Here is a 17,165-nt window from a genome sequence, read left to right as displayed (position 1 = left end):
AATTCTCATTAGAGTTACCTCTGCCCTCTCCCCCTCCTCCCGCCCCGCCGCCATGTATTAGCTTTAGGAGGCAAATTCTGATAAAAAAAAACAAATAGTGTATCTGTTTCTGGATCCTAAATAGGAGTTTTCTCTCTTTGTCCTGCAATACAAATGGACTTCTTTGAATATTTCCAATCTTTTTTGTGATTTAATGATTTTTCTATTTATAGAAGTTATTGCATACATAAACCTTGTGAGACCACTGCATAAACAGAAATGATTGTGCGAAGGGTGGTGTTGAATTCTCGACCTGGTAAGTATTTCTGATGAATGAGCATCTGTGATCTTTGATAATTACTAAGGCAAATGGGGGATTACAAGCTAATAGGATGTCCAAGTGATAAATTAAGGTTGTAAAGTATTAGCATTAGTAAAGATATTAGAAGTTCTTGACATAATGGGACATTCAGTTTTACAAATACATGTGTCTTTTTTTATAATATGTATCACTGATTTTTAAAATTATTTAAAAATGTTTATTTTCATTGAAAGTCAGATTTACAGAGAGAAGAAGAGACAAAGATTTTCTGTCTGCTGGTTCATCCCCCAAGTGGCCACAATGACTAGCTGAGCCCATCTGAAACCAGGAGCCAGGAGATTCTTCTGCGTGTCTCACATGGGTGCAGGGTCCCCAGGCCACAAGTAGAGAGCTGCATGGGAAGTGGGGCAGTCAGGACACAAATCGGTGCCCATATAGGATCCTGGTCGTAAGGCAAGGATTTAGCCACTGGGCCATTGCACTGGGGTCTATCACTGATTTAAAAAATTATTGATTTGAAGTGTAGTATTACAGAGAGGGAGGAAGAGACACAGATTTTCCATCCATTGGTTGGCTCCCTCCTGTGCTGCTGCCCTCCATAGCTGAAGCCAGGAACCAAAGCTTCTTCTGGGTCTCCCACATGAGTACAGGGGCCTAAACACTTGGGCCATTGCCTGCTGCTTTCCCAAGAGCATTAGCAGGAAGCAGGACAAAAAATGGAGCTTCTGGGACTCGAATGAGATGCTGGTGCTGCAGACCGCAGCTTAACTCATACCACAGTGCTGACCTCTGTCCTTGCTTCTTACTCTACCCATTTTCTTTTCTTTTTTTTTAAAAAAAAGATTTATTTATTATTTATTGGAAAGTCAGATTTACACAGGAGAGACAGAGAGAAAGGTCTTCTATCCACTGGTTCATTCCCCAGGTGAATACAGTGGCTGCAATTGAATCGATCTGAAGCCAGGAACCAGGAACTTCTGCGTCTCTCACACAGGTTCAGGGTCCCAAGGCTTTGGGGTGTCCTCTACTGCCTTTCCAGGGCAGAAGCAGAGAGCTGGATGGGACGTAGAGCAGCTGGGACATGAACTGGTGCCCATATAGGATCCCGGCAAATGTAAGCTGAGGACTTTAGCCACTTGACTACTGCACTGGGCCTTTTTTTTTTTTCCCTCTCCTCTCCTCTCCTTTGCTCTCTCTCTCTCTCTCTTTGTCTTTCTCTCTCTCTCTTTTCCTTGATGCAGTTTTGTAGATATAGGGATTCTATCCTTCTATCCCTGATTCTTAGAACACGCTTTTCTGTTTTATATGAAATGTACTGACTTAAGTCAATGCTGAATTATAGAACTTTAGGTATGGGTGCTGGTTTGTGGTACAGCAAGTTAAGCTACTGCCTGCAATGCCAGCATCTCAGATGAGCATCAGTTTGAGTCCTAGCTGCTCCACTTCTAGCTCCCTGTTAATGCTCCTAGGAAAGCAGCAGCAGATGGCCCAAGTGTTTGGACCCCTGCCACTCACATGGGAGTCCTGGATGAAACTCCTGACTCCTGTTCATCCCGGCCCAACCTTGGCTGTTGAAGCAATTTAGAGAGTGAATCAGTAAATGGAAGATCTCTTTCTAAATGTCTTTGAAATGAATGAATTAATGTACTATGAAAGTAACCTGAAAGGACTGAGTAAGCCAGTAGATGGAAGCTCTCTCTCTAATTCTGTCTTTCAAACAAACAGGCAAATTTAGATGGAAGTATCCTGGGATTGAGGTTTGATTGAGCCCGCTGTTGCTTTGGGCCGTTGTCTACTGCTTTCCCAGGCCACTCTCAGGGAGCTGGATGGAAAGCTGAGCAGCTAGGACAGGAACCTCGACCCATATGGGATACTAGTGCTTGCAAAGTGAGGATTTATCTGTTGAGCCATCACACCATGTGGTGAAAGTGTCCTTTTAAAGAATAATGTTTGCGTGAAAAGAAGTGGTTTTTTGATTTTGTCTTTTGTTTAATATCTTAGGAATAAATGGTATTCCAGTGGCAGAGAATTTCCGAGTGGAAGAAGTCAGTTTACCAGATACTGTCAATGAAGGAGAAGTGAAAGTTAAAACTCTCTACCTTTCTGTGGATCCTTACATGGTAAGAATCAGGAAGTTGCGTCTTGAGGCAGAATAATTTTTTATGTTATTGCATTTGAATGTTATTGTGTGATCCATTCTGATTGGTAACTAGTTGTGCTTAACTCAATCTTTTTAAAATTTTTTGCTTCTTTTTAATGTTGTTTACATAGTTGAGAGGGATGCATGCACATGTGGGCCTCCAATTAGGGTGGGGAGGGTTGAGGTGTGGAGGAAGGTGGGTGGGACAAATGTTTCAGTTCTTTTCTTTTTATTCTGCTGGTCTGCTGGTTGAGTGTGGGAGAAGGAACCCCTGCTTGCTATCAAACTACATTAGCACCCAGGGATGGGAAACAGTCATTTGATAATGCCTTAGAGACCCTGATGTAGAGAAGAATGTTCCAAGGGTGTTACTTGAGTGATTTTTGTTGTTCTCAGACGTTGTTGGTTTTGTTGCACCAGAGTTGAAGAAGTTATTCCCCGTTCTACTGGCTGACCAGGTCCACCTCAGTATGCATCCATAGACTCGGACACTTGCTGCAAAGCTTGGCCTGGAGTGTTATCTAAACTGTTGTGATTCCCATCCTCTGACAAGGCACTTGCTGTCCCTGATGACCTAGATGAGCTGGTTATTATGTCCCCTTTGTGCATCTAGACAAGCTGTCCACTTACAGGCATCAGCAACCGAGGAGGCCCAGTCCTGATACATGCTCTCCACGGTGGTACCAAACATCTTGTAGTTTTCTCTGTGGCTGGGATTTGAGTCTAGCAATCTAGTTGGGGAGCCCCCCACCCAAGAAAGCTTGTCTGGGTGACCTCAGACTTGATTCTCATATGTGCTAGGTAGTGCAGGATCAGGTTCAGACTGTTACATTCATTAGCCAAAGCACATACTGGTGAAAGCAGCTGCCTGTTGAACTGACAGGTGCTGCGGCCTGGTCCAGCCCACCACAGGCCCAGTCTTCAAGCACACCAGCAGGTGCAGTCGCCTAGTTTTGGCAACTCCCAATAATCCCTGCCAGGCCCATCCCAGCCCTGGTTTTTGCACATGCCAGCATGTGCTGCAGCCTAGCATGATCAGTGCTGTCTCCCATCTGGTTCTCATGCACACTGCTGTAGATTAACTCAGTGTGCCCTGCCCTCAAACCTGGCCCATACATATGCTGAAGGATGCTGCTTCCTTGACCAGTCTGGCCTACCCCTTGGCCTGGTTGTCATGCTCACCAATGGGAGCTGCAACCCAGCAGGGGTGTGCCCACAGTTCCCCTTTGAGGCCTGCTTCCAGCCCTAGATCTTTTTTTTTTTTAAAGATTTATTTATTTTTATTAAATGGCAGATATACGGAGAGGAGGAGAAGCGGAGAGGAATATCTTCCATCCATTGATTCACTTCCCAGGCGGCTGCAGTGGCTAGAGCTGAGCCGGTCCAAAACCAGGAGCCTGGAGCTTCTTCCAGGTCTCCCATACAGGTGTAGAGTCCCAAGGTTTTGGGTCGTCCTCCATTGCTTTCCCAGGCCACACTCAGGGAGCTGTATGGGAAGTGGAGTCACTGGAATTAGCCCATATGGGTCCTTAGCGCATGCAAGGTGAGGACTTTAGCCGCTGGGCTACCACACCAGGCATTATTATTATTATTATTATTATTATTATTATTTAAGAAGCGATATCAGTTTATGAGAAAGGATTTACCAGGGGAATTGGCTCACACTGGAATAGAGACATGAGATGTTCCACAATACCATGATAATACCATGTGTATGCAGGGGCCCAAGACTTAGGCCATCTTCTGCTGCTTTCTCAGGCACATTAGCAGGGAGCCTGATTGAAAGTGCAGCAGCAGGGACTCAAACTGGCTACCTAAGACTATTGTTTCATTATTAAATTATCTTGGCACCCTTGCTGAAAATCAGTGAACCATACATATGAGGGTTGTTGACTCAACTCTGTTCCACTAACCCATGTGTTTATGCTAATACTTCCCTTGATTGCTGTAGCTTTTTGCTAAGTTTGGAAACTAGGATGTATGAGTTTTCCAACTTTGTTCTTCTTTCTCATGATTTGGCTATTCTAGGTTTCTTGGATTTCCATATGCATTTTAGAATCAGATTGGCAATTTCTACACAGAAGCCAGCTGGAATTTTAAAAACAATTGCTTTGAATCCAGATCAATTGGGGGAATGTTGCCATATGTGATGGTTAATTTTCTATGTAAGCTTGACTCTGCTATGGGATACTTAGGCGTCTGGTCAAACCTTGTCTTTGAGGGTCTCTGGGAGAGCTTGGCACTTGGAGAGATGGCCTGAGTAAAGCAGATACACCTCTCCCGTGTGGGTGGGCTTCATCCAGGCCATTGAAAGCCCGAGGGGAACAAAAAAGTGGGGGCAGTTGAAGTACCTGCCAGACTGGCTGAGCTGAGGCTTCTGTCCTCAGACATCCAGCTCCTGGTTCTCACGCCCTCAGACCTGGTCTGAGATCTGGCCTGTCAGCTCTCTGCTCTTAAGGCAATTGAGCCATGGCTCTGGGCCCTAATTATTTTTCCTGTAATCTAACCTCTGGGCTCCTGACAATGGAGCAGAGCTAGAAAGACACTGTAAATGCCTCACCACAAGTAGAAGTGAAGAGCCAGGCACTGACAGCACCATGCCTGACCCTATCCGAGTCTGCAACTGGACCCCACATAGGCTTGGATCTGCAGCTTGGTGCAGTGGCTCAATGGGCTAATCATCCCCCTTCAAGCGCCAGGATCCCATATGGATGCCAGTTCATGTCCCAGTAACTCTACTTCCAATCCAGCTCCCTGCCTGGGAAAGATGATCCAAAGCTTTGGATAACTACACCCAAGTGGGAGACTTGGAAGAAGCTCCTGACTTTTGGCTTAGGATTGGCTCAACTCTGACTGTTGTAGGCACTTGGGGAGTGAACCAGCAGACAGAAGATCTCTTTCTCTGTCTCTCCTTCTCTCTGTATTTCTGCCTTTCCAATAATAAATAAGTTAAAATCAGTTAACTGTAAATGTGTGGTTTTGTTTCTGGGCTTTCTAATCAACTTCTTGGGTCTTGAGTCGACTTTATGCTGGTACTATGCTGTTGTGATTACTACAACCTAATTTTAGAAATCCTTAAGTTCCTTTTTACTTGTACTTCTTATTAGTGAAAACTTTTTTTTAAGAATAAAAAAATAACAGAAAAGAGAAATTAAGATAAGTATATTTCAGTTGCCTAACTTGGCATTACTTGTGTTACACTTTTAATCTCTTAGTAAATTAGTGACTGATTCAATATTATGTGATAAAATTGCCTTTATCTTTTAAAATTTTTTCTAGCGTTGTAGGATGAATGAAGACACTGGTTCTGACTATCTTACGCCTTGGCAGTTGTCTCGAGTGGTTGATGGTGGAGGTGTTGGGGTTATAGAAGAAAGCAAACACACACATTTGACTCAAGGAGATTTTGTGACTTCTTTTACCTGGCCCTGGCAAACCGAGGCTATTCTGGATGGAAATAGCCTTGAAAAGGTGATGTACATTGTAACAGTGTTCCTTTTTTCTTCAGTCTCATTTTCACTTTGTACATTTAGCATTCAGTTCTGCTTATCATCTGGGAAAAAGTAAAAATATAGTTTCTTTTTAGCTAGTTGTCAGAATGTGGAAAACTTTTGTTCCTTGTGCACTCCTGAGCTGTAACTGTCTGGAACAGATATGAGGTTGCCAGAGAATGCTGTCACTTTGCAGATTTATTTCTCAAATTATATGTATAAAACTTGTGCTGTAGCATTAAAAATGTTTTATGTTGCTCTGAAGACAAAGATGAAAGAAACAGAAGAGGTTTTAGACTAAGAACTGAAAGTTCCCTTTAATTATGTGCTTTCAAAATGTCCTGAGAAATACCCGCAGAAGAAATTCACTTGCTCTGTGCTTGAAATTCTATGGAGTTCACTTTCTATTCATAGGTTGTTTCCTCTGAAATGACCCATATTATTTATTTTGTTTTAGATTTTCTTTCAATGCAAGGAGACAGTGACAGACATGGAGATCTTCCATCCACTGTTTTAAATGACCTCCTTAGCCAGAGCTAGTCCAGGCTGAAGCCAGGAGTCCAGAACTCAGTGGGAGTCTCCCCTGTGGGTGGCAGGGCCCGAGGACCCGGGTCACCATCTTGCTGCCTCCAAGGATGCACATCAGTGGGACACTAGATGGGAAGCAGGGGCAGGACTCGAGCATAAGCACGCTGATACAAGAAGTGATGTCAGAAGCAGCATTTTTAACTTCTTACCAAACATGTAGTCCTTTTTATCTGTTTTCACCTACCAAAAGAAGTAATCTTCAGGCAATTCAGTTGAACTGCTGTGTCATTAAGGTAATTATTTCATATACCTATCCCTCAGTCTTCTCATGTACAAAATAAAAAGAATAACTCTTACATACATGTAAGTGTAAGTGAGCTGGAAATGAGAGCTGGGAATTCAATCCAGGTCTCTCACAAGGGACGTGGGACCCACTTAGCCCATTACTGCTACTTCCTAGGATCTGCACTAGCAGGAAGGTAAAGTCTGGAGCTGGAACCTGGTACTTGGAGTGGGGACACAGGCATCTTAAGAAATGCATTCCCCTCTAGGGCCCAGGATGATGGCTGCAGTGGTTTAATCCTCACCTCTCATAAGCTGGGATCCCATATGAGTGTCAGTTGTTGTCCTGGCTGTTCCACTTCCCATCCAGCTCCCTGCTTGTGGTCTGGGAAAGCAACAGAGGATGACCCAAAGCTTTAGGATCCTGCATGCACATGGGAGACCCAGAGGAGGCTCCTGGCTTCAGATGGGCCCAGTGTCAGCCACTATGGCCATTTGGGGAGTGAACAGCAGATGGAAGGTCTTTCTCTGTCTCTCCTCTCTGTAAATCTGCCTTTCCAACAAAAATAATAGATCTTCTACCTCTTGTAGTGTGTTTTCTTATTAAGCATTTTATAAATTTTTATGTATTTGGGCATTACAAAAAAAGGATATTTAGTTTATTTTATAAGGAATTTATCTTCAAAAGTTTATTTGTTTTTAATATAAAGGGAAATAATAGTCCTTTTTTTTTTTTCTCTTTACAAGTAAATGACAGAGGACCCTGCGTGGTAGCCTACCAGCTACATTCCTTGCCTTGCTTGGGCTGGGATCCCATATGAGTACTGGTTCATATCCTGACTGCTCCACTTCCCATCCAGCTCCCTGCCTGGGAAAGCAGTTGAGGATGGCCAAAGCCTTGGGATCCTGCACCCACGCAGGAAACCTGGAAGAAGCTTGTGGCTTGTGGCTTCAGACCGGCTCAGCTCTGGCCATTGTAGCCATTTAGGGAGTGAACCAGCAGATGGATCTTTCTCTGTCTCTTCATCTCCCTATAAATCTGACTTTCCAATAAAAATAAATATAATCTTAAAAAAATAAATGACACAATTTTAACAAAACTGGACAGTAGTTTACTGTTCCAGTAACACTGTTAACTTGTTCATTGGACTGTTTGGGCTGCCATAACAAAATGCCACAAGTTGGGCAGTTCAACAACAAAAATATATTTTCTCACAGTGGCAAGAGGCTAGGAGCCCAAGATCAGGGTACTGGAAACTTTGAGTTCTTGTGAAGCCTCTTTATGTGGTTCAGAGAGTGAGCCTCTTCGTCCCCAGTGTGTATGCAACTGGCCTTTGAGAGAGAGACAACTTAGTCATGTTAAGAAAGGATTTCTAGGGTTATTTTTGGATGCTTTGTGTTTTATTTTAGGTAGTCCCACCACTTGTAGATGGGCACCTTTCCTATTTTCTTGGAGCCATTGGTATGCCTGGCTTAACTTCCTTGATTGGAATACAGGAAAAAGGTCACATAACTCCTGGAGCTAACCAGACCATGGTTGTCAGTGGAGCTGCGGGGGCCTGTGGATCCCTGGCTGGGCAGGTAAGCCTCCTGGAAGTAATTATTTTGTAAAGGAGTCATAATTGAATGTCTGGACACATGTATATAATTTAAACTGTAAAGTTTTATTTGTAATTATTTCTTACATTTCTGGTGGAAATATTGGTTTTATTACTTAGACTGTCTTAACTATGAAACAGTTTTTTTCTTCCCTCTCCTTGTCTAATAGCCAAAAATATATACAGTAAGTGATGGCATAAGGCTCTCATCAGTGTAAGGAAGAGAATCATATAGAATCTATCTAGAATTTCATGCATTACCACCAAATCTAAACTTTAAAGAAATATTGTCAAATAAAACACTTTGTTGGTCCTTCATAGAATTTTATAAAGTACCTTGTTTGATAAAGCATAGCCCTTGTTGTGTGGAACTACTGAAAGAATATATTTTATCTTAGCAGTGATTTTAGTTCTTTGTGAACCCAAAAAACACTGAATTGTAAGGTAACAATGTTTTGAATTTAACTATTTTTATGAAATGAGGTTTAAATTGTGATTGTGTCAACTTTCAAACTAAGTCTACTTTCATTTGACTTTATCTATTTTGAAGGATGACATAGTGTGCTCAGTTCTTTCGCTTGCGGATCACTTGTGACTAGAGGCAGTATAATCTAATGCACACTGTGATGAGCCCTCTCTCAACCTGCAGGAACAGCTTGTATAGATTCCTGTTTTTACACCGAGATGTGATACTGTACAGCCATTCCACTCTCAAAAATTTCTCCCTAGATCGGCCATTTGCTGGGCTGTTCCAGAGTGGTGGGAATCTGTGGAACAGACGAGAAATGCCTCTTGTTGACCTCAGAACTGGGCTTTGATGCTGCAGTCAATTACAAAAAAGACAACGTGTCGGAACGACTCCTTGAGCTGTGCCCCTCTGGGGTGGACGTGTACTTCGACAACGTTGGTGGTGACATCAGTGATGCAGTGATCAGTCAGGTTGCTTGCTGATTTTTTTTCCAAACAATTGTGATTATTGCATTATATTTGTGGTGATATCTTTTTTTTTTCATACTGAAAGAAAATTTTTAGAAAATTATGAGTTTACTATGATAAATAACATGATGATCAGCATTATATTGAAGTGAAACAAAAAGCTTACTGCTATTTCTTCCATTTTTATGCAGATTTGCATTATGAACTTTATTCTTAGTTCTTTGCTGGCAATATTATCTTTTTCATCTTCAGTTTAGTTGCATTTTTAAAAAAGATTTGGTTATGTCATAACAAATTAATCCTGCACCTGCTAGTGCCAGCATCCTATATGGGCACCAGTTTGTGTCCTCACTGCTACACTTCTGATCCAGCTTTCTGCTTATAGCTGAGGAAGGCAGCAACCACATGGGAGAGCAGGAGAAAGTGCCTGGCTCCTGGCTTTGGATGGGTTCAGTTCTGGCCATTTGGGGAATGAATCAGTGGATAAAAGAGCACTCTCACTGTCTGTCCCTCTCTGTCAAATCTGACTTTCAAAAAAAATTTTGTTTATTTATTTGAAAGGAAGAGTTAGAGATAGAGAGAGAAATAATCTTCCATCCATTGTTTCACTTTCCAAATGGCTGCAGTGGCCAGGGCCGGGTCAGGCTGAAGCCAGGAGCCAGGAGCTTCATCTGAGCCTCCCTTGTGGGTTCAAGGGCCATCTGCTACTTTTCAGGTACATTATCAGGGAATTGGATCAGAAATGGAGCAGCTAGGACTCCAACCATTGTTCATATGAGATGCTGGGCCTGGAGGTGCCAGCTTTATCTGCCACGCCTCAGCACTGCCTCAGTTCAACTACATTGTTGAAATTGTTCTCATGTCCAACTGACCATTGGCCAGTGCATAGTCAGGACCCCTGACTTTAGTAGGGAATGAATTTAAATACCAACATAAACTACTAGTGCTGCATGATCCTTTTATAAAATCGTTTGCAGTTGAGATTAATTAATCTAAATCCAAAGAAAGATGTTACTAAAAGTAGCAGCTACATGTAATTTAATACTTTTGCTCAAGCTGTGATTTGTCTTTATCCCCGTTATTTCTAGCTACTTAGAACTCTTCTATACAAAAGGATGAGTACTGGGCCCGGCGGCGTGGCCTAGCGGCTAAAGTCCTCGCCTTGAAAGCCCCGGGATCCCATATGGGCGCCGGTTCTAATCCCGGCAGCTCCACTTCCCATCCAGCTCCCTGCTTATGGCCTGGGAAAGCAGTCAAGGACGGCCCAATGCATTGGGACCCTGCACCCGCGTGGGAGACCCGGAAGAGGTTCCAGGTTCCTGGCATGGGATAGGCGTGCATCGGCCCGTTGCGGCTCACTTGGGGAGTGAATCATCGGATGGAAGATCTTCCTCTCTGTCTCTCCTCCTCTCTGTATATCTGGCTGTAATAAAATGAATAAATCTTTAAAAAAAAAAAAAGGATGAGTACATCTTCAATACCAAAGTTGATTGGCTGGAAATGATGGATTAACTGAGGGGCTGAAAAGGTTTTTTTCACTGAGGTAGCTATGAAATCAGCAAATATAGGAAAGGGTGTACTTAGTCTATCACAGGGTCTAATCATCCATTTTTCTCTGTGCAGATGAACCCTAACAGTCACATCATCTTGTGTGGGCAAATCTCTCAGTACAACAAGGATGTGCCCTACCCTCCCCCACTGCCTCCAGCAATCCAAGCGATCCTGAAGGAAAGAAACATCACAAGGTGTGTTCTCTCATTTGCATTTATTCTGAGGTTCAAGGCGGTTTCTGTATCAGAGAAGCATCAGAAATGTACTATTCTTCATTTACAGCTCTTCCTCATGAAATTAAACTTAGAAAACAGACATTTTTAAAGTCAAGTTAAATGTTTAGGTTTTGGTTAACTAATTCCCTGAAAGCTGAGACTTAATGAGTTCAACTGGCCTGGTTAGGTCCCATGAGAATGGGGAAAGAATATGCCCACAGAGGGGAAAAATATCACAGTGCTGTTACTAACTGGGGCTGTGGCTGTTGGCCTGGCAAAGACGATAGAAACCTATGACACTTACACCTATCACTATAATTAAAACTGAGAGTATATCTGACCAGACACGGAATGATGAAATCCTAATATTTTAAGGCTTCAAAGAGAATTATAGAATACTTTGAAGCGGGACTCTTTTCATCTTGTTTTCTGATCATTATCCTTTTTCTCCCGACTACAGGGAAAGATTTCTGGTGCTGAATTATAAAGATAAATTTCAGCTTGGCAGTCTACAACTGAGTCAGTGGTTTAAAGAAGGAAAGCTAAAGGTACAAACTGCTCCTGTTTTATCTCACATAATTCTTCCTGCCACTTGAAATTACTTTTCCATTACTTGGATTTATTATAGCAAGCATACTAGTTTTCATTATAAAATTCCTACAGAAGTGCACTGAAGATTATTATTATTTTTGGAGAAACAGGAAAATAAGAAGAAGTAAGTTTCTGTTTTCCTGGCTTACTCTCCAAATCCCCCCTTGCCACAGCCAGGTCTGAGCTGGGGTGAAGCTAGGAGCCGGAAAGTTGAGCCGGAGAGTCAAACCGGTTTTCTCACGTGGGTAGTAGGAATGCAACCTCTGGCGCCACCATGGCTGCTCCCGGATCAGCCTGAGCAGCAAGAAGATGCACTCTGATATGGGATGCAGGCATTTCAAGCAGTCTCTGGTAGGCAACACACCCACACCCATATATTGTACATTACCTCTACCTCCCAGACAAGTGTAAGCTCCTAATTGAAAAACCTTCGCTCACTGTTCCCATTATCTGACAATGTATTGAGCTTTACTTTCTGTAGATTATGTGAGGGAATTTCAAAAAGCTTGTGGAAAAATGGAATGAAAGAAATGTTCAGGGACAGGTGTTTGGTCCAGCAGTGAAGACACCAGTTAAGATGCCTGCATCCTGTATGAGTGCCTGGGTTGGGTATCTGGCTCTGTTTCTGTTTCCAGCTTCCTGGTAATGTACATGCTGGAAATGTACATAGCTGTGATGGCTAACGTGACTAAATTCCTGCCACCCATGTGGGAGAGTTGACTGGAGTTCCTCAGCTTCCAGCCTCACTAGGATGTTGTTGCAGGCATTTTTAAAAATCTGTTTCATGTATTTGAAAGGCAGAGTTACAGAGAGAGATAATCAAAGGGAGGTGTTCCATCCGCTGGTTCATTCTCCAATGGCTGCAGTAACCAGAGCTGGACCAGGCTGAAGCCAGGAGCCACAAGCTTCTTCCAGGTCCCCCATATGGGTATAGGGGCCCAGTCTATATTTATGTGCTAATGTACTTTAAAAAATACTTATTTTTATTGGAAGGGCAGATATACAGAGAGAAAGAGAGACAGAAAAGTCTTCCATCTGCTGGTTCACTCCTCAAGTGGCCACAACAGCCAGAGCTAAGCTGATATGGAGCAAGGAGGCAGGAGCTTCTTCTAGGTCTCCCATGCAGATGCAGGATTCCAAACCATCCTATATTGTTTTTCCAGGCCACAAGCAGGGAGCTGGATGGAAAGTGGAGCACCCAGGATACTAACCACCACCCATATGGGATCCTTGTTCATGCAAGCCGAGGATTTAGCCACTAGGCTATCATTCCTGGCCCAGTACTTAAAAAAAAAAAAAAGAAAGAAAGAAAGAAGGAAAAATTAGAGTCCTGTGCCATGGAGTGGCAGGCTAACCTTCATCTGCGGCACCCTGAGCCCACAGGGGGTCTGCTTCATGTTTTGGTTGCTCCACTTCTGATCTAGCTCTCTGCTTATGGCCTGGGAAAGTAGTGGAGGATGGCACAGGTTCTTGGGCTCCTGCACCTACATGGGAGACCTGAAGAAAACTCCTGGCTCGTGGCGTCAGATGGATTTACTTCTAGCCATTTGGGGAGTAACCCAGTGAATGGAATCTCTCTCTTTCTCTGTTGGTTACTTTCTCTGCCTTTTAAATAAAAATAAATCTTTTATGAAGAGAGAATTATAGGTTGTGATTTGCTACTAACTTTAGATCACTCAATGGAAAATAAGATTTTATTAAAAAATTAATTAATGGGAGACTTGTGCACCTATATGAAATAAATTTCTATCCTTAAATAAAAGTGCCAGATAGTATTTTTTTAAGATTCATTTTTATTTGAAAGACTGATTTACAGAGAAAGGGAGAGAGAGACACTTAAATATAGAAACATTGAAGTTTGAGAAAGAATACTAAATCTAGCTATTTTGATTAACAGATCAAAGAGACTGTGATAAATGGATTGGAAAACATGGGAGGTAAGATTAATGGATATTTGCATACCCTTTTTTCTTTTAATGCTATCTCTCTAGTATGCTTTCTTAAACTATTTACCTATAATTATTCCATGTAAAACTGCCCTACAAGATTCCTTAAATCACTTGACTGAACTCCATGAAAGTTTAGTGGTATTTTTTTAAAGGTTTATTTATCTTTATTACAAAGTCAGATAAATAGAGGAGGAGAGACAGAGAGGAAAATTCACTCACCAAGTGGCCACAACAGCCAGTGCTGCGCTAATTTGGAGCCAGCAGTCAGGAGCTCTTCTGGGTCTCCCATGTGGGTGCAGGATCCAAGGCTTTGAGCTGTCTTGGACTACCTTCCCAGGCCACAAGCAGGGAGCTGGATGGGAAGTGGGGCTGCCAGGATTATAACCAGAGCCCATATGGGATCCTGGCGCAATCAAGGCGAGGACTTCAGCCACTAGGCCACTGCTCCAGGCCCCGAAAGTTTAGTGGTATTTAAGAAGTGTAGTTGGACCAGTGTTGTAGCACATGGGGTAACTACATCGGCTTTTTAGTGTGGCCACTGTGTGTGCTTCCCCTGCAGCTTCCTGCTAAGGTTCCTGGTTAGGCAGAGGAAGGTGAGATTTGCATATAATATTCAGACTTGGCATGCCAATCTCAGACATTTCTAGTTGAAGAAAAAACAATTCTTAAAAGATGTTAATTGGATTCATTTGTAACTTTGCCTGTCCTTTTTTTTTTTCATGACAACTTCCTTCTCTGTGAAAATAAATGAAGAAATTATTTAACGTAGTTTAATGTGTCTGGCCTGCTGACAAACAAGATAGTGACACTTCTCTTTTTTTCTGCCTAGTTGCATTCCAGTCCATGATGACAGGAGGTAACATCGGAAAGCAGATAGTTTGCATTTCTGAAGAAATCTCTGTGTAATCTCCGTGTGTATTCATCAAGGAAATAGACTTGTTTCCATTTTGCACAGATTTTTTTAAAACTGCTTTGAAAGCGTTAGAGTACAGGTAGCTCTTGATTTCAATGTGATCACAGGTAACTTTTTCTTAGTTGCAGAATTCTTTCCTATATCTTTAATATTATATATATACACACACTAGGTCGAAGGCAATGATATACTTTCTCTCTCTGAACTTAATATACATGTTATTTTCGTGATACGCTATAAAAACACTGGAGATTTGATACAACTGTTAGTGGGTCATACAGGATAGATTTCTAAAATGGAGAAACTTTTTTTTTTTGAGGTAGAATGCTTGCGAGGCTGTGAGTATGCATTTGTCCCATTGGATGATTCTTAAGTGGACTTGGAAGGGCCTTCCCGTGACATCAGTAAAGAGGGACTCAAGGATGTGCGCCTTGGATAGGGTGGGAGGGGCTCAGGGTGTGTGGAGAGCAGAGATTTGGGGTCTGGAGTAAGATGATGACTGAGCTCGATGAAGCTGATGGAGAAAATCTGGATTTACTCTAGAGGATGATCTGTGTGTTCTCTGCCAGGTAATTTGCCATACAGACGAACAACTCAATAGGTAAGAACATACATTTATAGCATGCGCGGATGGTCATCGAGTTGTGAAGATTTAGAGGGTAGAAAGAAACATCATTTGGAGTTTTAGGTGATAAAAAAAAGAGATGAAAACAACAAAAAATTGTTTCAGAAATGGGCAAATGAACAAATGGCTGTAAACATGTCTTCAAGATGTACTAATATACTCTTAACTGTATTACTCACCATAATAAACTCTCCCAGAACAGTCAAATGTTTGTGTGAATGTTGTGGTTTACGGTTGGTGGTTTACACAATACCAGTATAATTCTGTATGCAACATTTGTAATAAGTAGATCCAAACTGTGTTGGTAATCACACTTGTCTGTTGCACCGTTTAAACTCAGCTGGGAGCTCCATCTCTTCTCTGTATCGTAACTTCCAATCTCTCCAGAATGTTCCCTCTCAGTAAACATCCCCTTAGTGCCCCAAACTTTGCTGATACAAGAGCAATTGGCAGGGTTATGGTGGTGAGCCTGAGGGTTAATCCTCTACTACATGTGAGGTCTCCATCAGGTAGTAGAGCCCTGGCTGCTTCTCCTCTGACCCAGCTCCCAGCAGCAGGTGGGCTCCTCACCTCAGCCTGACCCTTGCAGCCATCTGGGGAGTGAACCAGAGGATGCAAGCTGCTTTCCCATCTCTCCGTGTTAAATTTTGCCTTTTTATTTTTTATTGGAAAATCAGATATACAGAGAGGAGGAGAGACAGAAAGAGGAAGACCTTACATCCATTGATTCACTCCCCAAGTGGCCACAACAGCTAGAGCGGCGCAAATCTGAAGCCAGGAGCCAGGGACCTCTTCCAGGTTTTCATGTGGGTGCAGGGTCTCAAGGCTTTGGGCCATCCTCCATTGCTTTTCCAGGCCACAAACAGGATGGGAATTTGGGCCCCCAGGACCAGAACTGGCGTCCAAATGGGACCCCAGTGTGTGCAAGGTGAGGACTTAACTTCTAGGCTATCGTGCTGGGCCCATCAAAGCTTATTTTTAAGTGAGGGACAAAGTATCTTTGAAATACATGAAATCTGTCCCCTTATGTTAATAAATTCTTTAATTAAAAAAATTAATACAATTTGTCAGGCTTTTTAGTAAATTCTCTTTTTTTTTTACATATATTTATTATTATTGGAAAGTCAGATCTACAGAGAGGAGAGACAGGAAGATCTTCCATCTGCTGGTTCACTCCCCAAGCGGCCACAACAGCTGGAGCTGAGCCGATCCAAAGCCAGGAGCCAGGAGCTTCTGCTGAGTCTCCCATGGGTGCAAAAAGGTTTCGGGCCATCCTCCACTGCTTTCTCAGGTCAGGAGCAGGAAGCTGGATGGGAACAGCCGGGATAGGAACTGGCCTCTGTATGGGATCCCAGCGGACGCAAAGCGAGGACTTTAGCCACTAGGCTAATCACACTGGGCCCCCTGTTAATAAATTCTTAAAAAAAATTTGAAATTCCTCTTTTAGAGAACTACTTTAGCTATTACTGTTTTTTTTTTTTTTTTCGTGCCCAACCATTCTGCAGAGGTTTTGAAGTCATTCAAATTACTTCAAAAACCAGTCATTTGAATCAAACCCATCAAGTCCAACAAGTGGTGGTATCTTAACTGTCGCATTCCTCCAGATGGGACATCCTAATACCATGAAACCGAGACTGTAGAGAATCCAGAATCCCTTCTTAAAACAGACAAATCAGTCGTGCCGGCGTCTCCGTTTACACCTCGCCCCACACGCAACTGCAGCAGTTTAATTCTGCACATCCCCATCTCAGGCGGTGAAGCTCGCAAGATCCTCTTTCACGGAGCTCTCTAACGTAGTTAATGTTTAGCCATCTCTCCTTTCTGCAATGCACCCGCGGGAACTCCTCACAGCCCCGCGAGGGAAACAAGCGGAGGCCACGAAGCTCGGCCAGCACCCAGGGCGCCTCCAGGGTCCGGAGCGGAGGCGACGTCTAGCCGGGCGGTGCGCTGCAGCTCGCCTCCCTGCACCGGCCAGCCTCGGTGAGACACCGGGCAGCCCCGGGTGACACCGGCCAGCCCCGGGGGAGGCGGCGGCAGCCCCGCTG

General features: G+C 43.1%; 1 protein-coding gene across 3 annotated transcripts; it reads left to right on the top strand.

Moving 5' to 3' along the window:
* The first annotated feature begins 210 nt into the window (after positions 1-210).
* PTGR2 (prostaglandin reductase 2) lies at positions 211-14,658 on the top strand. 3 transcript variants are annotated; one of them, XR_009244273.1, is made up of 10 exons: positions 244-295; positions 2,303-2,421; positions 5,721-5,912; positions 8,153-8,323; positions 9,070-9,279; positions 10,900-11,021; positions 11,503-11,590; positions 11,807-11,984; positions 13,531-13,570; positions 14,412-14,658. XR_009244273.1 is itself a non-coding variant. In XM_058655450.1 (9 exons), the coding sequence occupies exons 1-9, from the start codon at positions 259-261 to the stop codon at positions 14,486-14,488; spliced, it is 1,056 nt and encodes a 351-aa protein (XP_058511433.1). In that variant the 5' UTR covers positions 211-258; the 3' UTR covers positions 14,489-14,658. The 3 variants fall into 3 exon arrangements, 2 of the variants coding, with proteins under 2 accessions (XP_058511433.1, XP_058511434.1); XM_058655450.1 differs by lacking the exon at positions 11,807-11,984 and having other exon boundaries at positions 211-295; XM_058655451.1 differs by lacking the exons at positions 11,807-11,984; positions 13,531-13,570.
* The last annotated feature ends 2,507 nt before the right edge of the window (positions 14,659-17,165 follow it).

The sequence above is a fragment of the Ochotona princeps genome, chromosome 26 (genome assembly GCF_030435755.1).
Source record: "Ochotona princeps isolate mOchPri1 chromosome 26, mOchPri1.hap1, whole genome shotgun sequence".
Lineage (NCBI taxonomy): Eukaryota > Metazoa > Chordata > Mammalia > Lagomorpha > Ochotonidae > Ochotona > Ochotona princeps.
This window is presented reverse-complemented; position numbering and strand designations above follow the sequence as displayed.